The sequence below is a fragment of the Lytechinus variegatus genome, chromosome 13 (genome assembly GCF_018143015.1).
Source record: "Lytechinus variegatus isolate NC3 chromosome 13, Lvar_3.0, whole genome shotgun sequence".
NCBI lineage: Eukaryota > Metazoa > Echinodermata > Echinoidea > Temnopleuroida > Toxopneustidae > Lytechinus > Lytechinus variegatus.
In genome coordinates, this window is record NC_054752.1 from 5,915,387 (window position 1) to 5,943,257 (window position 27,871).

At 36.5% G+C, this 27,871-nt stretch overlaps 2 protein-coding genes across 3 annotated transcripts; one reads left to right on the top strand and one right to left on the bottom strand.

The window, feature by feature from the left end:
• LOC121426370 (carbonyl reductase [NADPH] 1-like) lies at positions 1-12,926 on the top strand. Of its 2 annotated transcripts, none has more exons than XM_041622655.1 (6): positions 1-282; positions 3,119-3,388; positions 3,972-4,081; positions 9,192-9,317; positions 11,360-11,504; positions 12,614-12,721. In XM_041622655.1, exons 1-6 carry the CDS (start codon positions 178-180, stop codon positions 12,632-12,634), a joined length of 777 nt encoding a protein of 258 aa, XP_041478589.1. In that variant the 5' UTR covers positions 1-177; the 3' UTR covers positions 12,635-12,721. The 2 variants fall into 2 exon arrangements, with proteins under 2 accessions (XP_041478589.1, XP_041478588.1); XM_041622654.1 differs by having other exon boundaries at positions 3-282; positions 12,609-12,926.
• A 4,424-nt stretch (positions 12,927-17,350) lies between these two features.
• Positions 17,351-27,822, bottom strand: LOC121426931 (coiled-coil domain-containing protein 89-like). The gene is made up of 8 exons (XM_041623342.1): positions 27,677-27,822; positions 25,904-26,196; positions 25,269-25,448; positions 24,296-24,393; positions 22,508-22,644; positions 20,826-20,908; positions 20,259-20,352; positions 17,351-17,538 (listed from the first exon to the last, which is right to left on the bottom strand). Exons 1-8 carry the CDS (start codon positions 27,794-27,796, stop codon positions 17,452-17,454), a joined length of 1,092 nt encoding a protein of 363 aa, XP_041479276.1. The 5' UTR covers positions 27,797-27,822; the 3' UTR covers positions 17,351-17,451.
• Positions 27,823-27,871: the final 49 nt, after the last annotated feature.

Genomic DNA, 27,871 nt, shown 5'->3' on the forward strand with positions numbered 1-27,871 from the left:
TTTAACGTGAGCCAGTGTTTCCACAGATCCAAAGTAAATTTCCTGAAACTGAATAAAAAATATTCCGAAATTCATAGGCGTTTCCTGGAATTTTCAAGCATGATTTTTTTTTAAATCGGGCAATAATAGTAATACAGCGAGCCTAAATTAGGCCCATGTGATCCAAATCAAGGAAACATGTGTACTTGGTCTTGGCAACGAAATCCCGACCACGCCCACTACATTATTGCGACGGGCAAAATGAAAAACTCCCCCATCGAAATGTCTCAGAAAATTGCTCTAGTAAGTATCAATTATGATATATTTTGTTTGATATGAGTGTCGTTCAATTATACATTTAGAAGATGAAGTGCTTGGTTTTTGAAATTCCATTTTGATGTTTTTTTATGATTAGATCGTAGCTGCTGCTAACGCTCAACCCGTGAATCAAATCACGGCTAAGTCTGCTCGCGCTCGTACGTGCATACCGCAGCCTTGGCGTTGTACCCTGATATATGTAGCGGGTGCTGGGTTATGAGTTCCGCCGCCCAGAGTTGGAGCTCAAGTCTCGATCCCAGAAGCTGAACCCGGGATATTCATGGCGGTATTTTCTAATACAATAGCGGGGGAAAAGTGTTCAGTTGATCTGTAAACTGTAGTGAAGCTTTTAATGCTCTTTTAAGCAGATGTTAGCAGGCTATGAATCATGATGTACAGAGTCAGAGGGGGATCGATTGAATGGCTCCAGTTAATTGTAGACTAGGCCTACTGTTTTGTATGATTGGGGGACCTAAAGCTACGCAGTTTGTTTTCAAATGATAAAAACTATGCCAAATTCAATATTTGAACAAAATATCTTTCACTAATTTGTGGTAAATATTCTAAAGATCATTAACCATAGAAGAAAATATCACAGAACTCACTAATACGAAAATCCCGCTGTGTTTTCCGAACACCTCTTGATTTCACCGCCCGATGTAAGAGGGGTCCTAAAGCTACGCACTCGATTTATCATGCAAAAAAATAGTATTTCCTGGGCCTCAATTTTTAAATTATGTTCACATTTTTATAGGATATATGAAATTAAAGTGAATATAACTCCGAAATTCCAAACAGCCATTGGTTTTCTCTGCATCTAGAGATTTATTGCAGCCTCTGTTAAAAAAAATGAATAGGAATGCAGTCACAGTTCCACACACAGAGTGCGCATTTGCCATTGAAAACTGCATGCGCGATGAGTGGTGCGTAGCTTTAGGACCCCCTACCATACATGTTACTACTTTTACTAGAGACTGTAGACTGTAGTTTGTCTTTCATTGTCCACCTTAAATTCCCTTGGCCTTGTTTTGGCAACCTTAACTTAAGTGAATTCTTAATATATTTGAGGCTTTATTTAGAGTTGAGGTTGCCAAAACAACATGTTTTTATCCAACATTGACATTGTTCATCCCAATTTTAACACTAAAGTCTTACTATCGCATATCTAGTAATGCATTCTTTTATAATCATAGGTTGATAACTTTTTTTTATTTTTTGGGGGGGCTAGCTTGTCAATGTTTTTCCCTGTGTCCATCCAAAAATTTCAGGTGGGCTCCCCTGATTTTTTTTGCTTCTGCCTCAAATGTTTATAATGTGTCTTAGTATAAAAGGCTAATGAATGGTACTAATTTTTTGTTCATAAATGTATCGGTATACTATCCACAAGTAACTATAGATTTAGTACATTTCTACTAGCCAGTGGAGGGAACATTTTTCAACTTAAAGTCCAAGAATTCGCGCGCGTTACGCATGGGACATTTCAGAGGATTTAATGACCTGCAAAATAGTGTTAATTCACTTTGATAAGATTGAATACCCTCATGATGGTAGACATCTAAGAGAAGAATAATCATGCAAAAAATGGTGACATATGAAGATGGGCAGTTACGTATGGGACGCAGAAAAAAGAAAATTTTTACAACATTTTTTTCAAGTTGAGAGTTCTCTGAAAGTATTTCATTTGACAACTTGTAACTTAGTGTGATAGAAGTCACAATACTCTAGTATATCTAAGGCAAGTTTCATGTTATAAGCCAAATCCCTTTAATTACAGACTCTAATTGAATAAATTAATGATGTGTTACGTATGGGACAGTTACGTATGGGACATTTTGTCCCCATAGAGAACGTACAGAATTTCCCCCATAATTCAAAAAATTGAAATAATTTAAAATATGAAAATACAATCTAGTTTCTATCTTGTAAAATGTTCTATTGAGACATATTTTATATGACTGAAAAGAAAATTAGCCATTTCAGCATTTTTTTTCTTGATTTTCATGGTTTCATGAATTTCTCATGTATTTCTATTGTTTTTTATTTTTTTCATATTTTTCCCATTTTCACAATTTTTTCACTTCAATCAATTGTTTTCATTAATCAGTATTCATAACAAATCAGTCTTTAAAAACTAAAGAAAAAGTAAATTATCACTTTTTAGAGCACTCTTGAAATTTGTTTTTCTCCATTCACTTTGTACACAAATCTCCCCATTGACATTTTGTGTAAATGTCCCATACGTAACATGTGGTCCCATACGTAAAAATTTTTTAATTTACTTTTAATTAAAAAGCAAACAATATTTTTGAAACTTTTTGGGATATAACATTTTCATACTTTATAAATTAGAACTTCCCAGAGATGCAACAATACAAGTATTGTATTTTGAGAAATAACTTAAAAAAACATCCTCAAAATGTTACGTATGGGACATTCCATCCTTGGACAAGACCTAATTTGCATAATTAGATGACACCACTTTTTTCCCCAAAAAGTAATAAGATGTTAGGGGGTCCATGTCCCACCTATGACTAAATCTCACAAGTTTTGTTTTTATTTTCTATGAGTTTTTACAATTGTCCCATACGTAACGCCCATTTTACCAATTATGCAAATTAGGTGCCCCAAATTAGCATAAATATGCATACTATCAAATTTTCCTTTATGAAATTTTAAAATTCAACATTTGGGCTTTCTTACCCCACCAAAGATAACTTTTTAAATTAAAGATGAAATTTTGCCTTCTAGGGTGACCTTTTCTTGGACTTGCCCTTAAAAATGTAGACTTTTAAACTGAATTGAAATAAATTGAATTTCCCAGGTTACTGGAAGCTCTACAGGCATCGGTCTCGCCGTCGTCCGTGCTCTCTGCCGACTCTTTGGAGAGAAAGGAGCCATATATTTGACCGCCAAGGATGAAAGCCAAGATGGGATGCAGGCCGTTAAACTCTTGAACAGTGAAGGGCTCAGTCCTAGATTCAATCTGCTTGATGTCACTGACGTAGCGAGCATGGAGAAGCTTCGGGATGATATAAAGGCCGAGCATGGAGGCTTAGATATTTTGATCAACAATGCAGGAATTGCCTTTAGAGTGAGTAATCAGTTTAAATTTATGATTTTTTTGTGATAAAAATTCAACAATTATGTCAATATTACAAGGCCAAAGCCACTTTTTCAGAGGGCATATTAAAGGGCAAAACAAATCCTCAAGGCCAGTCAGAGGGGCAATGATGCTAATATCCATCCATGGCTTTAACTATTGATGTCTGACGTTATTGAAGTTAGCATTGTTTTCTATTCATTTGTTATTGTATATATTAATCAGTATTATTATAAATTTCTTTATTTTAAATACTATTCATTAGTTATGATAATGTCACCATCATTGTTATTATTAACATGACTATTCATAGCAGACAGTAGTTGTGTGGCTATTTTTATACAAAGATTTTCAAAGATAAAAAGATTTTACAGGAATGTGATAAAAAGGGCCTGGATCAGAATTTGAGGCTGCCTGGAAAATGTTATCTGGAATCTGGATGAACTACAACTCTCTCAATACCTCTTCATGAAGTGACAATTAAAAACAAAAGAAATCATAAAGAATTACTGTATATATGTCATGCTGAATTAGTACTTTGATTGAAAGCCTGTTTTGCTTCCGTCCCTTACAGGGTAATGATGTCCCAATGCCCGAGCAAGCTGAAAGAACGATCCGGACCAACTATCATGGTGTACGTCTAGTGACCAAAGCTTTCTTGCCAATCATCAGGAATGGTGGAAGGTACCTCGAGCGAAGTTCGTGCAGGCTCCACTCCACTTCACTACCGCTACACTACGCTCCGCCTACCCGAACTTTGAGACCGTGAACTCGTTCGGATACTCCCAAGAGACAAAGGTGGGATAAAAAAGTTATTAATTGTAAAAATTAAAGACCAAAGTATAACAAGAAAGAGAGATAGCTTAATTTCTTACTCTACACCCTTATTTCACTCTGTGTCCATCCTCTGGTTATCCTTCAGAAAATACCAGAAAGAGTTTGGAAAAATATTCCATGAATCAATGGAATATTTTCCCAAACTCTTGGAATATTTCTGGTATTCTATGAGCCATCCAATATAATATAATTATTATTCATACAGACAATTTTAGAGCCCAAATACAAGTGTTATTTTGTTGATGCACTCGACCCACTTAAAAAGTTTGTTGAACTCGCCTAATATTTTTTTCCGAGGTGACACAATATTGAAAATATTGGACGACTAGAAGGGGAATCCCCGAAATTTGTATGGTAGGGGGTCCTAAAGCTGCGCGGGTCCTAAAGCTACGCACCACTCATCACGCGCTCATGCAGTTTTCAATGGCAAATGCGCACTCTGTGTGTGGAACTGTGACTGCAGAGTGATGAACAATTCCTGTTAAATTTTTTCTACAGAGGCTGCAGTAAATCTCTAAATGCAGAGAAAACCAACAACTGTTAGGAAGTTTTGAGTTATATTCGCTTTAATTTCATTTTAAGAGAGTCAAAAGGGGCCTAAGCTTTCGATCCTAGCAGAATCTTCTTCGGAGGCAAAATGACAAACATATAAGGTGGAACAACCATAATATAGACCACAGACATTCAACAGCAACACTGGAACAAGGAGACAAAAGGGGCATTAGTGAGAAGAGATGACCAATCAGGTTAATGAAGGGGATGAAAAAAAAGGAGTAGGCAGACACAAAGGGAAGTTAGTGTGAGTAAGGCCAAAGAAAGACCTCAAGCCAAGAGGGATTAAGATAATGAGGCAGGCAACATCAAACAGGATCTGGAGCAAAACAGTGATAGAGGGTATGAGGAAGATATGAATAACAAGAGAATTAGTGAGAGGTGGGTCAAACAGGTAACAAAGAAAGGCATAATAAACTGGTGCATAAGAGTGGGGAAAAAAGGGAAAAAGAAGGGAACAACTGATAATGTGCAAAAGACAAGTATGTATGATAGAGCATTAAACAAACTTTAAAACATATTTTTTGTGAATGTGAAAAGGTCTTACCATTTAGAAAGAAGCTCACAGACTACATTGATAGTATTATTCATGAAACAACAGTCTATCCTGATATCAGTTTCATTTTTGGTTTTGATATTGGTGGCAAACATGATATGTGTATTAATTTCCTATTTTTATGTCTTAAATTCTATATTATGAGATGCAAGTTTCAAGAAATTGATTTAAACTTTCAGGCTTTCATAACCTTTGTCAAAGTAAAACAGAAAACAGAATACTATATAGCTGAAAAGAATGATAAGTTGGCACTGCATTTCAAGAAGTGGTCCTTTAATGTAGATTAATGCTTATCCTTCACAAAATTATTGTTTTCTCCATATTCTGGAATCTGGATGCCTTTATGTATTTTTTATTTATTGATTAATTTATTTACTTATTTATTTATTCTTTATCTTTTTGCTACTGAGAGAATCGTGTTTGTCCTGTGTATGTGTCGTCTTGTCATCAGTTGTGTAGATATTTTGTGTAGATATCTTAAGTACAGTAGCTATGAAGTTTTGTTGTTATTGTATATATTATTTTGTTTTACAATAAAAACATAAATACAAAAAAAAACAAACTAAGAGAAGAAAGTAAGTGTAAAAATAAATCTGTAAGTATAAAAGTATATAAATATATCAAAAATGAAAAAAAATATGTATACAATGGTGTAACTGATATTGTAATCCCTGGGTGTGAGGGGGAAAAACAGAAGACTATATAGTAGAAAAAAAAACCTGTATATATGGAAGGGAAGCAAATTGCCTAAAAGGGTAAAAGCAAATAAAGAAGCTGATGCTGTATGAGAGAGGGGGCGTATTGAGAAAAAAATAAATAAACAGAGTAAACATGAAAAAAAGCAAAATAAATAAGTGGTAAATCTAAGAGGTGAAGGGGGAGAAAAAAAATTGAATAAATGTTATAATAATTTGAATATATTTTAGAAATTGAGGCACAGGAAATACTATTTTTTGCATGATGATTCGAGTGCGTAGCTTTAGGACCCCTTCTACATCGGGCGGCAAAATCAAGAGGTGTTTGAAAAACACGACAGGATTTTCGTATTAGTGAGTTTTGTGATATTTTCTACTTGGTTAATGATCTTTAGAGGGTAGACGACACATTATGTTTGCCACAAATTAGTGAAATATAATTTGTTGAAATATTAAAATTGGGACAGTTTTTATTGTTCGAAAACAAAGTGCGTAGCTTTAGGTCCCCCCATTATACAGCAGAGTCAGAGTCTCAGGGCGGGAGGGTAAGTTAAAAATTATTTGCTAAAATTCTCTGTAAGAATAATAATCATAATACTGGATGTCCCATTTTTCGGTCAATACAAGGAAATATAGGACTCGCTTTGCATAATATTGGACTCGTCTTCGACTCGTCCAATATTTTTGCAAAGCTCGTCCAATATTTCCTTGTATTAACGTCAAGGCCATCCAATATTATATAAATATTTATGCTGACCTGCGTGTGAGGAATTAGATACTGGCCCAAAATCACCAATTTGAGGATAACCGGAGGATGGACACAGTGAAATAAGGGTGTAGAGTAAGAAATAAAGCTATTTTTCTTTCTCGTTATATTTTTTCTATAATTTCTATAATAAATAACTTTTTTTATCCCACCTTTGCCTCTTGGAGTATCCGGACGAGTTCACAGTCTCAAAGTTTGTGTAGGTGGAGCGTAGTGGTAGTGAAGTGGAGTGGAGCCTCCATGAACTTCACTCGAGGTACGTGGAAGGTAATTGTCTCAGCATTTAAGACAAAGCGTCTGACCAAACAGGGGTGTATAAGCATTTTGCCAAACTTGGCCTAGGATTTAGTCATGAAAAATGTATTAAGGTCCTTAAAGACGACGTACCGCACACCTTACAATTGGTCTGCGACCCGATTTCAGAATAAAATGTATTAGAATTCGATGCTAATATTGAGACTTGGAATATCTTACTGTGAAATGTTCTAAATCATCGTAGGAATACCTATGTTCAAATCTGCGACTATGCTATCATCCTTCTTAGAATAAAAGTGAATTTAATATCTAGTCCTAATGACGTCATAGCAGTCGTAGGATGGGCTACAATTTGAAACTAACTTGGCCTTTACTCCGAAATAAATGCTTGCAATTTTTAAAAATGGTTATATTTATTTAGTATTCTTTCAATTAATTGTAACCTCAGATAAAATTATATGATTCATTCACATTTTCAGGAAATGAACAAAATGCGATTTGTTCCAAAATCGGATCGCGAACAGTCGTAAGGTGTGCGGTGGCCTTTAGGGAATATAGACTCATGTATCCAAATTGGTGTGCCAACTGCCTATACACTTGGTACAAAAACTCACTATGATACACAGTTCATTCCTTTGTCAGTATGGGAAGCCAATATTTCTACCTTGGTAAAGGTATTCCCAAGGCTTCCATCTGCCTCTCTCCAGATTTGAACAGCACAGACAGTCCTTTCCTCGCATAGCAAGGTGTGGAATAGCCTTGAACATTGAAGAAGTACTCTCCCGAAAAGCGTACACTGTGTCCTGGAGAGGGTTGTGCTGCATCAGGTGCTGCAAGTGCTTCAGGTGATGTGGTGATCCTGTGGTGGTATTCTTGGTGCACTATATACAGTGTGTGGATGGTGCGTGTGTGTCCCTCTTACAGCTTCTTAAGGGGAGGGGGAGGCAACATTTGCTGAATGATTGGCAATGTTGCTCCCCGGAAGCCAGCTATAGAGGTCGAATTTGCAGCAGCGTTTGGGAGAGTATTCCAAATACGGATGGTTCTTGGGAACATACTGTGGCAGTTCACTCTACAAAAAGGCTGGGTGTACTTGAGCTGATGTCCAGTGTGTTGTGAACGTTGTGGACGGGAATTGCTGCTTAACTTAATCTGATGTGGCATGTTGAATTAAACAAAACTGTGATGAATTTTGTAGAACATCTCACATTGGCTAAGAAGGCGTCTGTGTTGGAGAGTATCCCAGTGAAGAGTTGACAACATCGATGTTACACTGGATTCTCTGCTATAGCTGTGAAGGACAAACCTAGCACCCTGACGCTGAATGTTCTCAATAATGTTTACATCTTTTTGTACGTGAGGATTCCATGCACATGAAGCATACTCAAGATGAGGTCTGACAAGTTGGTTGTACGCAATGTCTCTCACTTTCAGGTCACTTTTACCCAATGCTGGACTTATGATTCCAAGAGTAAGAGCAGCTTTGAAGGATGTCTTCTGTGCATGGGAGTTCCAACTCAAGTTGTTTGTGATGGTCACACCGAGGTATTTACAGGAGGTTGCCGTTGGAACAGGTGTGTCACTGATGGTAAAGTTGCAAGCCAAGGGTTGTTGTTTCAATGAGATATGCATGTGGGCACACTTCTTGACATTGAAGGACATATATCCCACAGCTTTGCCCAATCCGATATTGTTGAAAGATCTCGCTGGAGAATTGCGTGGTCAGCTCTTGTCTTGACCTTGCAATACAGCACACAGTCATCAGCATCACCTGGGGCTTGTTGCCTAAAACTTTTGCCATAAAAAAACCTGCAAAATAAGAAAAAACTCTGGCAAGCAAAATTATGCCATTGACACTTAACAACATATTGAAATGAATATTGCCAGAGTTTTTCTTTCATGCAGCCTAAAATGCCAGAGACTGATCTCACACATGGTACGATTTTGTTCAACTGAATTGTCCAGCACAAGCACCAGACACATAAATCAACTGTAATAATAGCCAAGACATGAATATTATTCTTATTATTTTTTTATAATAATGATAATAAATTTTCTATTATCTTTGATTGAGTATGAAAGCACCTAATGCACATGCTTAATGATGCTTCTCTTATCTTATTCATTCCCTAGGGTTGTGAATCTTGCCAGTAAGGCAGCACCGATGGCATATTACGAGATGAGCGAAGAACTCCAGAAACGCTTCCGAGAGGTCACAACAGAGGACGGTGTGACGGACCTCATGAATGAATTCGTAGAGTGAGTAGCCTAATGATCACCCCATATTACGCAATATTCTAAGATCCAATCCAATACCATTTCGAAACCTTGATCATATGAGAGTTTCAGGTCTGAATATTTTCAAATTAGTGCCTGTCGTCAAATTTAGTTAATTATTCTCATCTTGATGAGTAAACTTTGTTCTGTTATAAATCTTTTATTTTTTTGTTAGAAAATTTTTAATTCATTACTGTTCTTTGTGCATTTCAAATTAGCTACATTGTAAAGTGCTTTTATGTGGATTTCATGAAAACCATTATAGATTAGTTATTATTATGCTTTTATTGTGGTCTTCATTTGAGTTGGGGCCTCATGGAAGACCAGCACTTAGTCATTAACAGAAATAAATGAATTATACTGACTTACTGCATCACACAGGGATATCAAAACAGAAATGAAATGAGCCTTTTCACTTGAGACAAAGGTGTAATCAGTACCATGTCATAGCAACATCACAGATCATTCTCGGTTTGTGTCTAAGGTTTTGCTTTGTATCTATACAGAGCCCTAGTGGGAAAGGGTGTTTCATAAAAAGATGTTCGTAAAGTTACAGGCAGCTTTACAAGTGACTGGTGACCTTCTCTTGTCATTACGTCAAACCTTTGTTGCTAGATTCACACACCAGCTCGTGACTTTGCTACAGTCCTATACCCTGATAACAAATCCTTGTTGAAGGAACCAAGATATTTCATTCCCAAGCGCTATCTACCCTGAATCGCCCGATAATCCCTCTTATGTAACGTTTCTCCTCCGCAGGCGCAAGCCGAGTGTTAGACAATAAACAAAAGCTGTGATAATACGTAAGAGCAGCTCTGCCTGTAGTAGGCCTTTGGAAATTGAATTATTGTATTTGATATTTAAGCAAGTTTTCAAAGGCCTATTGTATTTTGAAATTCAATGTTAATTTGTTTTCAATTTCGAATGAAGAAAATGACCCCGAAAAAAGGAAACTGTTAAAGAGAATAAAAATGATTGCATGCGCTGGTGGGCCACAGAGTTTGATTGAATTGTCACGCTGTGTATGCAATAATAAAAAAGGAAGGAAGGACAGACGGAAGGAAGAATTAAAGAAAGAAAGATAGAAGCCAAAGGAAGGAAGGAAGGAAGGATTAAAGAAAGATAGAAGCCAAAGGAAGGAAGAAAGAAATATAAGAGCCAAGGAAGGAAAGAAGAAAGAAACAACATTATTTTAAAGAAACAATTATGAACGTAAGGAAGGAAAAGTAAGAGGAAACATAGTAACGTAAAAGGAGATAGAGAGAGAGACAGAAAGAGAGAGGATCCATGATATTTCATTTCCAGCGCTATCAGCCCTGTATCGCCGATAATCCCTCTTATCAGGCAAGCCGAGGGTAGACGATAAACAGCTGATATTACGTAAGATCAGCTCTGCCTGTAGTAGGCCTTTCTGAAGTATATTATTTTATTTGATATTTACCGGTAATCAAGTTTTTAAAGGCATATTGTATTTTGAAATCCAATGTTATTGTTTTCAGTTTTGAACGAAGAAAATCGACCCCGAAATAAGGAAACTATTAAAGAGAAATAAAAATGACTGCATGCGATGGCGAGCGAGTTTGCTTGAATTGGCGCGCTGTGTATATAATTGCCATTAAGTTTTTTTCGGAATCATTGTTGGTCAAGAAACACAGATAAATATTTATAGATAAATATAACTAGCCTGGGGTGATTGAGGTTTTCCATGGTTTGTAATCGGTGTTTGCCTTATCCAACGACGGAATTGCCTCATGGTATTTATAGTATACTCACCAAATTTTCATTGATTTAGCGCTGAAAGATCACCAATCCTTTGTAAATTTGCATGTGAATTATGAACACTTTTATGAAACACACACAAGATTTAATTTAAACTTTCTTTGCCTAAAGAGATGCAAAACCACTGCATTGTGTGCAGTGTAAAGTAGCTTAAGGGTTTATTGCTCTGAGCATACTGCCACACTTATTTGATCTCAATACACTTGATATTTTTTTTTCTTATTTGATGGATTTCTATTTTGCAGGGGCACAAAAGTGGGAGACCATGTACTAAAGGGATGGAGAGATTGGGCATACGGGACCAGCAAACTTGGTATAGTAGCCCTCACCAAAGTGCATGGTGAAAGTGTAGGCAAGGATACAAGCAAAAAAGATGTCCTCATAAATTGTGTAAGTATTAAGTTCATTTTCAAAGAGGGTGTTTTTTTTACTCTGTGGAAAAAACTTTAATGGAAATGGAAGTTGACACTATTGTGTAATACATTGAATTGCTGTAGTAAATAATATACTGTTATTACAAGCAGGAATGAACTGACAAACTGTGTGTGATCTCTCATTGTCTGAATGTTATAAACTGTACCAGGGCCGTAGCCGGGGGGGGGGGGGGGGGGGGGGGTCCCTGGGTTCCGCGGAACCCCACTTGCCAACAACAAATAAAATTTAACATTTTTTAGAAAATTAGATAGAGAAAAAGAAAAATAAAAGTAATTCAGTTCGGCTTTGTGGATGGAAAGTTATAGGGTTTTCAATGCTCAGTCCCTCGAGTTCAAGTGTAATGTGTTTCGAGAAAAGGTTCATTTTTTCTCATTCAGAACCCCTTCACAAGACTTCCTAGCTATGGCCCTGTGTAACTTTTGAAAAAGCGCTTAATAAGAAGGAATTATTATTATTTTATTATGCTGCATGTTATAAACAGAACTTGTAAAGGGAATAACTGAACTTAAAGGAACACTAGTTTCAAAATAAGAGTCCTAAAATTTGAGATCTACATTTTGAGATACATGTAACTATGACTAAACAAGGAGCATAACTTAGCCTAAAATTTCATTTGCATAGGGAAAATAATGTTCCTAAGGGAACTACTTGTTTTGCGACTTGGGAACATAATCATTGTGGTATGAATGTACTTATTAACTAGTGAATTAGTGAATTATCATAAAGAAGGCCTGTATTTTAAGATTACACTGCTCAGAGAATATGGGCCAGATTTGAATATATGTTGTCGAGATTTGAGGTAGTGCTATTGAGGCTGCTTGATGCTGGTTGATATCTGCTTTAAAAGAAAATCAATGTATATTAGGATGCGATGATGACACACATCTTGAAGACTGTACACAGTGTACATTTTTTTTCCCCTCGAAGATATACACAGAATACAGTATAGGCCAATGATTTGTTTATTGGTGTACAATAAAATGCATTTTTCTTAGGCCAAGCCTTTCTTAACTAATTTTGTTCTATTTTTCTTCCATTTTTTTTGTCACTGTGATGTAGTGTAGCCCTGGATATGTCCTGACTGATATTACATCCCACCATAGCGGCGAGAGAGCCAAAATGATATTAACCCCCGACGAGGGCGCCGACACACCTGTCTACTTAGCCCTCTTGCCAGCCGGGACCACCAATATTCAGGGCAAGTACTTGTCCAAGAGGATGGTCAAGAATTTTTTTGAGGAGGACATCAGGCCGTTCCATCCTTTAGATTAGTTCTCTTTAGTTTCGTAAGGTGCAGGATTTCGTGGAGCGTTGTGGCCCAGTGGATTAGTCTTATGACTTTGAAACAGAGGGTCGTGGGTTTGAATCCCAGCCATGGCGTAATTTCCTTCAGCAAGAAATTCATCCACATTGTGCTGCACCCAACCCAGGTGAGGTGACTGGGTACCTGGCAGGAATTTATTCCTTGAAATGCATGTGCGCTGTAATCTTAATAATTACCGCTGCCAAGCTGCAGTTGGGGTGACAATAATATCCAAGTCCTTTGGAAGCGCAATGAGACATTATTCATAATGCGACATGCGCTATACAAGAACTGTATATTATTATTATTTCAGATGTTATAAGTGCAGACAAACCCGTCAAGGCCACCCAAGGGAGACAGAAGTGACCACTGTAGACAGGTGGACTTTATAGACAGGTTCTTTAACTCCTTTTCCTTTCAAATGGGGGACAATTTTGGTGTCCACTAAAACAGATTTCCACTGTAATTTAAACAGGTGTCCTCAAAGGTAGGATTGACTGGATTTAGGAGTCTTGAAAAAAATTGAGGAAATTCAGTCGTGGGGAATGACATTCAGCCAGCCAAGTTTGCAGCCTCAAATTAATTCATAACTTTGTTTGAGTCTGTATCTTCAATTACTTTCATTTCTATTGTAATGTCAAGTTAGATTTTGCCACCAAAGTTGATGATATTCACTCTGTACTATCAGATTTGGTTGAGGCAGGCTTTACTTTTTTTTTGGGGGGGGTACTTTTTTATGTGTTGATTTCATGGGTCAAACATTGCTATGATTATCCCCTTTGGGTATTGCTTTTTCTGCTTATAAAAACTAAACAAAAATCACGACAATAACAACTTTTGAATATTCAGAGTAAAACAAATCAGGAAATCATGAAAAATCATCTTTAAGATTTATAGATGAATTTAAGTAAAGATTGAATAAAACCTGTTATTGGCTACTAGAGATAAAAGGCTGATGTAAGTTTATGGGAATCTAAATATTCGATACTACGTGTATTCATACTGTGCCAAATTTTGCTTTACTTTACTGATTTACTGATTTTTCTGTGTATGCATCTGTAGATGCATATTTTTGTGAAAATTATAGTGCGTTTTATTTATCTCCATGGTGAAATATTGAAGCTGTAATACAAGAACTATCTATTTGTCAAAGAGTTTGAAAAGTTTTCACCTTGATATGGTTTTATTTATTGATATATATGTACTTTATGTACAACTCATACAAATATTCTTCTTATTTGTTGGGTTGAAAGGCATTTTATATTTGAGCCATTTTCATGCTGATTGGTGATGATGATGATGATGATGATGATGGTGGTGATGGTGGTGGTGGTGTTGGTGGTGGTGATGGTGGTTTTGGTGATGATGGTGGTGGTGGTGATGATGGTGGTGGTGATGATGGTGATGAAAAGTTTAAAGGTACAACTTTTATGTACATCAATTACAGGGGCCGCAGAAGCAGCCCCCCTCCCACTCCCACTTTTTTTCAAAAACCATGTACAGAAACGTAAAAATGACCATAGAGTTGTGATTTTATGCATGGTCAGCCCCCCCCCCCCCCCACAGTTGGCTCAGCCCCCCACTTTTAAAACCGTTCCGCGGCCCCTGAATTTTAGTAGGATTATTTTCAAGGGAATTGATCAAAATAAATCATGCATGCTTTCATAAGATATTCAGTCTTGATTTTAATCTTTGCAAATAAATAAATAATACAAAATAGTATGAAAACATTGAATTATTAGGTTTCTGACATTTCAAAGTGCATCATTCTGAATAATCAATCATACAAAATATGTATACCATCTATCAATTAAACATAGCTGATTTTATGTGAAATTTAATTCCAAAGAACAAGTGCACAGGAGGTAATGTAAAAGTCAACCCCAGCACCAAAGCGCTAACACAAAACTTGAAATAATGCATTGGGCTGGTGTTGGAAGCAAAATTTAGTTTGCCTTCAATTATCCAACACCTAAAATTCCTGTAGAATTGGGCCAAATCACATCATTAAAGGTCAAGTCCACCTCAGAAAAATGTTGATTTAAATCAATTAGAGAAAAATCAGACAAGCACAATGTTGAAAATTTCACCAAAATCGGATGTAAAATAAGAAAGTAATGACATTTTCAGCAAAATAGTTATATGAACGAGCCAGTTACATACAAATGAGTCGATGATGTCACTCACTATTTCTTTTGTTTTTTAATGTTTGAATTATACAATATTTCAATTTTTACGAATTGATGATTAGGACCTCATTGCCTGAAGCACAAAATGTTAAAATAATGGAATTCCACGTGTTCAGGGAGGAATGAAACTTCATTTCACATGACAATGACGAGAAAATAAAAATATTTCATATTTCATATAATAAAATACAAAAGACATAGTGAGTGAGTGATGTCACAACTCTCTCATTTGGATGTAACTGGCTCGTTCATATAACTATTTTGTTGAAAATAAGCGAAACTTTAAAATGCCATCATTTTATTTCTCTGAAAATCACAATAATGGTAAAGAACATATAAATCAAGGCAGCAAAAATGGAATATATTTCAAGGCTTCAGAAAATTGGATGGATAATATATGCACCTTATTACATGAAGATCACCATGAAAGCTTCTGTAGTTGAGACAGAGTACAGTACATGTCACATAGAGTGTTTACATATATGCAGTCCCATTGGTATCGTAAGAGTTAAACAGGAATAAGACGAGCAAAAATGAAATAATTACTCTATTTCTATTATATTTATAAACAAGACAAACATTTAACCTCAATACCAGAAGGTTGATTTTGGTTATTAGTTTTGGTGGGATGAAAAGTAAATGTTTATGAAAACACAAAATCACACTGATATTGAATCTATAAAAAAATGCATGTACTTACATGCAGGAAGATCTTAATTAATGGCAAGAATGAATAAATCACTATTCAAAACTTGGTCGTTATTGTAATCTAGACAATTTCTATATTTACAAAGGATAAATAGACTTAACAAAATATTTACAAAGGCATAAGATATTTGGAGGTCAAGAAATTTTTCTAGTCCTCAAAATCTTGAGCCATAATTTAGGTTTGGTTTGACTTGACTACACAGAGCAGAATATCCCATTGTTCTGATTGGTTCGTAATTTCATGCTCCAGTACAGATTGATGAATATTCCTGTATTCATCCTGCTGAGATACAAGACACACTGGACATCAGTTGTTGGTGTTGTTTTTATTTAGGCTTGAAAGCATGTACCATTCAGATGTAAATATTCATTCCTCATTAGAATGTCCTGTATCCTTTGTCAGCCCTTTTATATAATTTCTGCGAAATGGTGAAATAACGCATTTTATGTATGTCCGTGGAGCCTTGAAAGAGGCACGTGCAGGTGACAGAAATCAGCCAACAATATATACTACCAGTCATCCACCATCTTTGAAGTAGACTAATAACATTATATTGCACATGGTATGGTGCAAACAAACTACAGTTTTAGGAAATTAATGGAAAGATGAACCAGATACTTTGGACTTGTTTAAAAGGCTTGTGCCATCATGTACGGTTATCATGTCCGGTCGGGCAATCACATAAGCTGACAATTTGAGAAAAAGGGCCGTTTAAAATTTTGATTCCAGTTTACCCCACCATTTGAGAAAAGGGCCTCTTAAGTTCCTGAAAGATTGGGTGCAATTTACCCGATGTTTTGTGAAAATTAATGCCAAGCGTACAAAAGGTCTGGTAAACTGGATCCCATGTTTCATGAATTAAGGGGGGGGGCCCTTTTCTCAAATGGTTGGGTTACACGATTGCAAGAACAGACGCGATAACCAGATGCAATGGCACAAGCCTTTTTAAAGGACAAGTCCACCCCAACAAAAAGTCAATTTGAATACGGTAAAAAGAGAAAAATCCAACAAGCATAACACTGAAAATTTCATCAAAATAGGATGTAAAATAAGAAAGTAATGACATTTAAAAGTTTCGCTTAATTGCACAAAACTGTTATGTGTTCTTGTTGGTATGCAAATGCGGGGATTGATGACATCACTATTTCTTTTGTATTTTACATAAAATATTCTAATTTTTTCCTCATTATCCTGTGAAACAAAGTTTTATTTCTCTCTGAAAATGTGGAATTACCATTGTTTAACATTTTTAGGTTCAGTCAAATTGGTCCTTTTTGTCAAATCTGTAGAAATTAAAATCTTGTATAATCTAAACAATAAAAAAAATAGTGAGGGACATCATAGCCTCTGTCATTTACATGTGACTAAATTGTGCATATCACTATTTTGTGAAAATAAGCGAAACTTTAAAATGTCATAACTTTCATATTTTACATCCATTTTGATGAAATTTTCAGAATTATGTTGGTCTGATTTTTCTGTAATGGTTCAAATCAACATTTTTCTGGGGTGAACTTGACCTTTAAAGGCACCAAAGCCACCTGGGGCCTGTTGCAGAAAGACTTGCAATCAATCGCAACTTGATTTTCAACCAATCAACAGCACGCATTTGGGACTTGCGATTGATTTTTTTTGGCTTGCGTTTCAATGCAACTCTGCAACAGGCCCCTGGGGTGGTAACTACTATATCCTCAGTGCTAATCAGGAGACAAGATTCCTGAGTTGTGTGTTGAGAGTCTTCTCCTTGGCTAACTGGCTAGCAGTATGCTTCTTGTAGGCGGCATATTCCTGTATGGGGAGAGGCAAAGATGATTACTGGTGTTGCAGGGCTGGGTTCCACTCCCGGACCGGCTGCCAATTATTTCCGAAACCCCAACCCAATGACAGCTTAACCCCTACTTAAAGGGGAATGAAACCTTTGGAAGAAGTAGGCTTGTGTCGAAACAGAAAAATCAAAGAATATTATAAGAACAAAGAAAGTTTGAGAAAAATTGGACAAATAATGAGAAAGTTATGAGCTTTTTAATATGCAATCACTAATGCTACAGAGATCCTCAAAATGGCAATGCGACAAGGATGTGTGATGTCACATGTGAAAAACTTTCCCTTTGATGGACTGTTGAATACCCTCAAATGTCTTCTTTTTGCTTTTTATTATGGTGATGCAAACTCTTTATCCATGATGTCTGTACTACATTCCCTCCTATAGAAAGAACACATGATCTATGACAGATGTGATAAAAGAGTCAATTTAAGTGAAATATATACTAAAGTAATGGGGAGAGTTGTTCACAAGAGACATCACACATCCTTGTCGCATTGCCAATTTGATGATCTCCATAGCATTAGTGATCACATTATTCAAATGCTCATAACTTTCTCATTATTTGTCCGATTTTTCTCAAACTTCCGTTGATCTGTTTCTTTGATTTTTCTGTTTTCACACAATTTATCTTGTTCCAAAGGTTTCATTCTCCTTTAGTGATAAAATGTTCTTTAAAAGGAAAGAAACATACATGAGCTACAGTATTCAATTCCTTCTTTGTCTACATGAAAGTACCCATGTGACCAGGAACCACAAAACCTTAACCCATCAACAAACTTGCCCAAAATGACATTTTGGTGAAGAAGAATGAAGGAGATAATGCTAAGGTTTCAAATGATATAAAACTCATAATCAATATTTAATAACGCACCTAACAAAGAAAAGAATGTTCCCTACCACAGAAATGTTTCGAGAAAAGGGGGATTAATGTTGATTAGTCTTATCACTTACTCTCCCTCTATTGCGCAATTAATGGTGACGAAAAAAGATTAAGCTCGATAGAATTGTCATGAAAGGTATCATCAAGTTACCCCCACATTTGATTGACAAATTAAAGTACTCCATCCTGTTTGTTATTTTGGGTAAGCCAATCAATGCAAAAAACTGTTTTGAATTTATTGGAGTTCAAAGTGAGAGATATATTTAGGTCTTCACAAAGAAGAACTGTCGTATAACAACCACCCCTCTCAAAAATAATAATGCTAAATTAATAAATGAATAAGAATCAGTCAGTCAATAATATCATAGTTACATGTATATTAATAATAATAACAAGTGGAATGCCTCTGGCCGTCTCACCTGCATCACGCGGTTCAATATAGCAGCAGTGCTGACTTTGAATACTACTCTAACTCGCACAAGATGTTCAGCGATACATGGTTACTCTTATGTCCACTTTTTATGAACTAGACCAATAAACTTACAGAGATATGATGGTTATTCAACAAAAACCCCAACATGGCCAAAGTTCATTGACCTTACATGACCTGTGACCTTGATCATGTGACCTGAAACTCGCACAGGATGTTCAGTGATACTTGATTACTCTTATGTACAAGTTTCATGAATCAGATCCATAAACTTTCAAAGTTATGATGGTAATTCAACAGATACACCCAGTTCGGCCAAAGTTCATTGACCTTTGACCTTGGTCATGTGACCTGAAACGCGCACAGGATGTTCAGAGATACTTGATTACTATAATGTCCAAGTTTAATGAACTAGACCAATAAACTTTCAAAGTTATGATGGTAATTCAACAGATACCCCCATTCGGCCAAAGTTCATTGACCCTAAATGACCTTTGACCTTAATCATGAGACCTGAAACTTGCACAAAATGTTCAGTGATGCTTGATTACTATTATGTCCAAGTTTCATGAATCAGATCCATAAACTTTCAAAGTTATGATGGGAATTCAACAGATATCTGCAATTCGGCCAAAGTTCATTGACCCTAAATGACCTTTGACCTTGGTCATGTGACGTGAAACTCGTGCAGGATGTTCAGCGATACTTGATTAACCTTATGTCCAAGTTTCATGAACTAGGTCCATATATTTTCTAAGTTATGATGACATTTCAAAAACTTAACCTCAGGTTAAGATTTCGATGTTGATCCCTCCAACATGGTCTAAGTTCATTGACCCTAAATGACCTTTGACCTTGGTCATGTGACATGAAACTCTAATAGGATGTTCAGTAATACTTGATTAACATTATGGCCAAGTTTTATTAACTAGGTCCATATACTTTCTAAGTTATGACGTCATTTCAAAAACTTAACCTCGGGTTAAGATTTGATGTTGACGCCGCCGCCGCCGTCGGAAAAGCGGCGCCTATAGTCTCACTCTGCTTCGCAGGTGAGTAATAATAATAATAATGAAGGAGGAGAGAAAGAAGAAGAAAAAAGTCATTAAAACAAAAAGATAATTGAAATAAATATACATTAAAAAAAGGAAAAAAAGTTTGATAAAAAATATTTTTAGGATTGTTACACCCAGATTTTTACATTATGGATAGAAAAATCCTTACTCAGGAAATACAACAAATCTTAAATTTGACCATTCTGACCAAAAACACTTCCATCTAAAACTATATACCAGTATAAAACACCAAAACTCATGCAGTGTTACTTTATGTTGGTTTTGCAGTGCTGCCGGGTCACAAATAATCAATCTTACCATTTTAAGACCTGATAGGTTCCTCTCTGCATTGTCTCTTTCTTCTTTTAATCTAATGACTTGTAAGTTAGTGGATACTAGGGCAGCTTCTCTCCTGCCAAAGCAATCAGGTGCAGAAATGTCGGGTTAGAGAATAAATCATATTATAAACATTTTTTATTAGATTTATTTATTCACCAACAATATTCACATGTTTACAGGCTATGAAACAAATTGCATATTACAGTTACACATGTATAAAAATATAATGGTAAATGGGGCCAGAAAATAAATACAGGCATCAGAAAAAAAAGTAAACATAATGTTATTTTTTTAATATTGTTTCTTAACTGAAGTAATATTTGTAGAAAATCGGTTTAATTAAAGACCCTATTAATTAAGCTTTTTTTTAAATAAGAAAATGATTACAAAATAACTTACCTCAGCCTGATCAGTGGTTTTGATAAGAATGAGGCAGCAAAATCATATTGGTTAATTTATTAAGTTTCATCATTCTTTTTATTTAAATTTTGTAAAATGCAAGAATTTCTCTCATTTCTTGATAAACTTAGCATGCATTATACTTACTCAAATTTCTCCTCCATTTTCAGAAGTGCTCTCTCAGCTTCTTTCACTTTATTCTGCATTTGCTTTATCTCACGCTGTTTGTCCTACAAAATGAAACAAAAATCATTGTGAAAATATGAACAAAAGCTGTTCAACTTTCACTTCTTTAAGAAGCAAGCATTAAGGCCTAGTACAAAATCAACTAGAGGAAATAGTTTAATTATGTTTTATTTGTTATTTCTGTTTAAACTTTGTCTGGTTGACACAATAAAACATATACAAAAAAAATCAACTAGAAGAATACACAAGCTGAATGGAAACAAGTAGTGAGAATGAATTCAGGTCGCTGATTGACTCATCGCTGTCAACAAGTAAACAGAAACCTATACAAAATATCACTATATTATAAGAAGTGTTCACCAATAAATGAAAGCAATAGCAGCCAAACAATTAGATGTCACGCCTAGGGCATGCACATACAGGGAAAATCAAGAAAATGAAATCATCAAGAAATTAAGGAAACCATTTCAAAGGTAAAAAGCCAAGGAATCATACTTCAAATGCTTTCAACTTCCAGAAATAGCTGACAAAAGTGAGTCAAATGGTAAATTGCCAATTGTCTACTGCCAACTCGTCCACTCACCACATGGTCTACTTTCATTTAGTCTAATGCCATTCCATCCATCAACATTTCGTCTAATAACCATTTGGTCCAATCATCACTTTGTCTAATCGCCATTTCATCTATAACCATTTCGTCTCATAACCAGTGGTCTAATATCCATTTCATTTTCATTCATTTTGCACAATTTAACATTTACCGGTAGTCCAAATGGTACACGTACATAGACTAAATGGCCATTGGACCAACTGGTTAATAGACGGAATGCATTAGACTAACTGAAAGTAGACCACGTGGTGAGTGGACGATCTGATGGTAGACCAAATGATATTAGACGAGTTGGCAATTGAACGAATTAAACCAGTCAAACTCTGAACCAGTTTTTTTTTGGGGGGGGTCCTATACTCAAAAGGAAAGGGTTTTTTTTTCAATCCAATGAGAATATAACGTAAATTGCATGGAAACCAAGTGGGGGACAGACAGGAGCAACACTTAATGCCCCCTCCGGACTTCGTCTGCGGGGGCATAAAAACTGTATAACTTTGTAATCACTATACAAGTACCTATGGAGACTTCAAATTGACCACATTCGTGATGTCGTGATTTAGATTTCTCTTCCACTTGCTCCAGTACACAAAATGGCTAAAATGTAATTATTTTATCAAAAGCTGCACTCAAAATGATATTTTTCTTTCATAAGGACATGAACAATATGTTATCTGTTATTTTGATCATTACCAAAGGGGAATAGGTAGCTCTAGTTTAGGGTCTTGGGATGGATGGTGCCAAGGGTCATCGAATGGTTCAACAAGATGACATCTTTGGTATCTACTGCTAAAGTGTCTCAGGAAGGAAGGTGCCAAGCGTCATCAAAAGGTTCAATAAGACAACATCCAAGGCATCACAAAAACTGCCTATTTACTTCTTAACAAAATGTAGAAGGGTCAAGTCAGAAGGATCTCCAATCTCATCCAGAGAGAGGGCTTCTGAGAGGAATCCATGATCACCTCAATGCGAGCAATGCCAATCCCAAATCTGTGACGGTCATGGACGTGGTTTAATACACTGACTTAATACTCACCTGAATCAACTTTCCTCTCTGCATCGAGAGATCTAAGAACTCCTGTCTCTCTCGGCTTAGTTTTTCCAACTTCAAACTATTGCTAGACTCTGTGACAATTTTACTGTCCCTCTCTTGCTTGAGTTGTTCTAACACATCTGAAAAAAAACAAGAAGGTGGTCAGTGTAAAAAAGGTAAAAGAAAAGTGATGTACTGTGGATAACACTGGATATGAAATTGAAATACATTGAATTTGAATTTAACATCTACATATTTTTCGCAGACTCAGACATTACTGATCCTTGTTATTACATGCTTGGGAAAATTATTAGGATAACATAGTTGTCTAATAGTTAGTTAGAAATAAAGTTTTTATCTTTGATGTTAAAGATAAAGTTATGTTTAATAAAAAAAAGTTTGATATACTCAGTAAATAATTTGAAGAATGGAAATCAAAGTTAGGAATACATGTAGGAAGGAAAAAAAAAGAAAGAAAAGTGTCATATCAAGAAAGGTAAAAAAAGACCAACACATTATTCTTGATGAAGTCCGGTTAATTAAATCTACTGGCCTGTATTCTAAAGTCTGTATTAGCCAAGGTCATGGTCGAACTCTGTGTTAAATTTATGGGAAGCCAAAAATTTCAAAATTGCATTAATACTATATTTTTCCTATCTTTACTAGGCTCTTTCCGAATAGTTTAATGATGGCACGGTCTGAGTGTCAAATGAGTTCACAAATTGCAGCTCTACTGTTGGAGACTAGTGTCACAAATGATTATCCGTACATGTAGTTGAAGCAGAAATTCAGAACTGAGTTTATCCCAAACCCAAATTCAGAATACAGGCCATTGCCCCGGGGGGGGAGGGGCACTCGACCAAAAAAGTGGTGGGGTGTGCCGCGGGCGAGACAAAAAACGGGGGCATTGGAGCGGGCTTATTGGAAATAGGAGAGTCCTCGGAACGTGCTTCAGAACGACAAATGTTTGTGAAAACGGGGGTCCTTGGAACGGATCGACAGCGTTTGAGTGTATATTCATCCCTATGGAACGGTCATGCGTGCATGACGCAGCTAGCATGGCCTCCGCCGTGGGAGATCTGCGGCCGCTTTTCACCAATATTGCAGCTCATTCAATGCGATCGGAGCGGCGTAACGAAAAATATGCGAAGCTTTGGAGCGGATTTCTCTCTTCTTTTTTCTCGATAAGAAGAAAACGCTTTGCCTTGGAGCGGCTTTCTTTGTTCTTTTTCTAAACAAGGCAAAAATGCTATGCCTTGGAACGGAAATTCGAGTGTGAAAATGGGGGTCCCCACCGCGGCACATACCCACTATGCATTATATACTGAGTGCCCCCCCCCCGGGCCATTGCATTAAACTTAAATCAGAATAAAGGTGGACTTGGCCTCCAGCGCTGCTTGAAGAGAAACATTCACAACATAATAATAATAATCCGCTTTTATATAGCGCTTAATCCATCGGAACGACGTTTCTAAGCGCTTTACAGATATATTATTACCCCGGTCATCGGATTCAATCAGTCATTCCCGCACACAATGTGTGCACATCCTCCACTCCCTGGGAGTATTCCAGTCAGTCGCCTGTGAGGCGCACACAATACTGGACAAGCTACAATGACTTTCACATCCTACCGGTACCCATTTAGCACCTGGGTCGAGAGTGGCAAAGTGTGGATTAACGCCTTGCCAAAGGACGCCAGACCGCGGTGGGATTCGAACACACAACATAGCTTATCTTGTCTGATCCTCTCATAAGATAAGCCATTCAAAAATACATTGAAACACCTCTCACCTTTGATTTGATTCTTGGCAGATTTCAGCTCCTTTTCTAACCTCTCTGCAATCTCTTTGTGCTGTCTTTCTTTCTCATCCATTTCGTTTTGAAGCAAACTGTTTTGAAAGTTATCAGAAAGTAACAAATCATTAATATTGCTTAGATCTATACATGAAACCATGCATCAGTGAATTTTCTACGAATCAATTATCATTACCTTTAAAAGATTATGTCCCTCTTTTTTTAATCATTTAAAGCAAAGCCTCAAGATGGGGACCTCAATCTAGAGGGTAGGCATGCAATTCAATTAATTCAAATTCAAAGCATGTTGATATTGGCCAGTTTATTAACTCCAGGTACCAAGAAGGATTTGGAAAATGTTACAACACAGTCCAATGTAGCTTTACTACTGTTCAGCTGAGTGCTTTGAGAGGTGAATTGCCAACAGGTCTACTCCCAATTTGGTCAAATAAACCTCTCCTAAATGAATGTACATATTTCATTTGTCAAAGCAATACTGGATTCATTCATTTCCACATGCTCTCTTGGCATTACAACATTACCCTTGTTTCTCATTTTTGGCAATTTTCAAACCCTAAATAGGTATACACATATATATTACTTCTTAACCAGAAAGAGGTTGCACACATGTACACATAATTGAGTTCATATACATGTAGTCATTTAATCCTGTTTATTATTACACATGACTGGAACACGATCTTAGGTCATAAATCAATTATATAGGGATATCACGTATCACCAGTCATGCATAAAGTCATTTGTATCTTATGAACAGCTTTATGAAACTCCATCCTGCTTATTATATATATATATGACATTGTCTTACATCAATGATTATTGGCAAATTAAAAAGAGTGTAACCACAGTTTTATAAAAGTTATAAACAGAAGTTCTATGAGATAATGCACTTGAAGTTGAAAATGAATTTCCGAACAGTCTTTCTTTCCAAAAAGCCCCCCTTTGTTACCTGCATCTTCTCTCCATGTCTCTACATTGTCCTTTGAGGAGTTTTAGATCCTTGTTTTGCTCTTTGATCTTATGATCCCTCTCTTCTATTGCTCCGGAGAAGAGATTGGCGTTGTCTTCACGCAGCTGTTGATTCTCTGTCCTTAGGATCTCATTTTGTCTCTTATACTCATCCTTGAACCTGTATCAAAAGTCAATCCGAATGAATGTAAGCCAACATAATGCTTTTAAAAGCTATCATTGCTCTTCGAAAAGGCAACTAGTGATGCTTTGGAAACTAATAGTGGAGAAATTGAAAATAATATTCACTTATTAAATAAAATCCAAATGAAAGTAAGCAAACATAATGCTTAAAGCTATCATTGCTTTTCAAACAAGCAACTAGTGTTGCTTTGGAAATTAGCGCAATTTATAATATTCACTTATTTATATGAAATTGATGCCTTTTTAAAAGTACAAGAACAAATTATCTAAGTATTGAATTGCTTCTTGTTATTAAGCAAGTTATCTGACATATTTAGAGTTTGGATTTTTTGGGGGGGAGGGGCGAATTATCCCAGAACCAAAATGTAATTTATTTCCCTTGTTAAGAACAGCTATTTTGGGAGAGTAGTTCCTCAAGGTGTTTGGGCATACCTGATCATTTCCTCATGGTTCTCTGCAAGCTCTTGAAACCTTCGATCCACCATGTTGAACTTCTTGATCTCCTCCTCAAGCATCTCCTGCGCATGCTCCCGGAACTTCTCCAGCTCCTTGTTGACACGCTCCAAGGTCTGGGCCTTGACTAGGGACTCATCGGCCCGCTGCTTCAGGATACAGATTAGCTGCGCCTGCTCATCGATGCGTGACCGCAGCATGGCTGCTTCTGTCTTGTCCTCTTGCGACAATCGCTTGAGTTTGTCCAGGTTGGCATTCATGACTTCAACATCCTGTGAAAAAAAAAGAGAAGAAAACTTTTTGAATGAGATGGCCTTATTTCAGCCCACTTGTAGAACACAGATGTTTGATTTATTGGTAACCTGTGTCCATAATTTAGAAATTAATGCATCTTTTATTGTCAGAAATAGGGTGCGTCATTGGCAAAACATCATGCAGTTCTTACAGGCATGCTGGTCCATAGAAGCAGCAATGAATGTGCACTTTAACCAATCAGAACACCTTCAAAATTTGTTAGGATGTTTACAATAATGGCTTAGAGCTTATATCATAATCTTGTTCATACAATGAGTGGGCTTAGAGTGGTGTTTCACAAAGGTGTCTTTCAGTCGCATAGTATGTATACACACCTCTGGTGACACTTGCTCAAAGAAAATGCTAAATTCCCTTCAGCTTCATTGGAGACCCAAGATTCTCATTGTTAACAAATAGGTCTTTTTGAATGGAAAATTAAATATTTTTCAAATTTTTCACAAGTCAAGCATTTATGTCATAATTCAATTACAAACTGCTTATTAAACAGTCCCCTGGGTTAGGCTTGGTCATGATATTGTTAATAAATTTCCGAATTGAAAAGTTATTATATCATTACTTCCTAGGCCCTATTGGCTATTCCATTCATTTTTATGTTTGTCCTTTTTCTTAGTTTTCTTCATGTTCTTATTTGCTGGTACTTTCATTTTTAAAATTTTATACGTTTGAATCTTTCTCCATACTAGTATTCCGTAAACTAAGTTATTCTGATCTTTTCTTCTTTGTCCTTTTCTTTTTCTCCCCCACCTTCTCTCAAGTCTCGTTTTCAGAAATTCCGCAAATTCCTCCAGCTCCGCTGTTTGGTCTTTGGACTTATCTCGACTATTGGCAGGTACTGCACGAATATTTATTAGTTCCTCCTTCTCATTCTTCACCTCTTCCTACTCTTACTTCTCCTGATTCTGAAAAATCCTCACAGTCTTAGACAGCAGACGAGACAGACAGACTTGCCTTAACTTAAGACCCAAGATAACAACAACAAGCACGAATAATAACTGTTAAATCCACTCATTCAATGAACAATCTAACATTAACAAACTATGTTTAAACAAAATACTCATTAAGATTTGAATACTACACAACGCCTTTCCTCGGTGAATCTATATCTCACAGTCACAGTCACACACATGACACAGTGCACAGTGCAGTTAATAGCAAATCGAATGACGAGAGCTGTACAGGGGATGTTGGAATCCCTCTCGCTTTAAATTATAGCCTCGAGGAAATCATCGGATATCGATGGATAGCGCCACCTCCACACTAAAGTCTAAACTCAACCAACCAACAACACTTCGATTCGCTTTACACGAACGCTGACGGATGGGACTAAACAACTTTTACACAGACGGGCAAGTCGCCTACAAAAATCGACACGATTTCCCTCTACCCCCATCTGAAAATTTGCAATACCTAACCTAACTGCTTCTATGTCATAATTACCTGCTTGCTTGCAGAAATCATATTTTTTAATTCCTTCGGATTTCGTGTTCCTGAGGCTGTCATTTCGGTCAATTCTGAGTTCAATACTTCTCGGTAATTGTTTACATTCAACCATGGCATCCAGCTAGCTAGGCTGTTTTCCAGACGCTAACTAAGATCAAGCAAAGTGCGCGGATTATTTTTTTTTTCTTTCTT

Excerpts from the sequence above, each read along its gene's own strand:
- LOC121426370 (XM_041622654.1), top strand. The coding sequence starts at position 178 with ATGTGTACTTGGTCTTGGCAACGAAATCCCGACCACGCCCACTACATT. Across the intron at positions 283-3,118 it reads TGTCTCAGAAAATTGCTCTA|GTTACTGGAAGCTCTACAGG; the intron begins GTAAGTATCAAT and ends TGAATTTCCCAG. Across the intron at positions 3,389-3,971 it reads ATGCAGGAATTGCCTTTAGA|GGTAATGATGTCCCAATGCC; the intron begins GTGAGTAATCAG and ends CGTCCCTTACAG.
- LOC121426931 (XM_041623342.1), bottom strand. The coding sequence starts at position 27,796 with ATGCCATGGTTGAATGTAAACAATTACCGAGAAGTATTGAACTCAGAA. Across the intron at positions 20,353-20,825 it reads AAAATGGAGGAGAAATTTGA|GAGAGAAGCTGCCCTAGTAT; the intron begins GTAAGTATAATG and ends TTGCTTTGGCAG. Across the intron at positions 17,539-20,258 it reads ACCTATCAGGTCTTAAAATG|GAATATGCCGCCTACAAGAA; the intron begins GTAAGATTGATT and ends CTCCCCATACAG.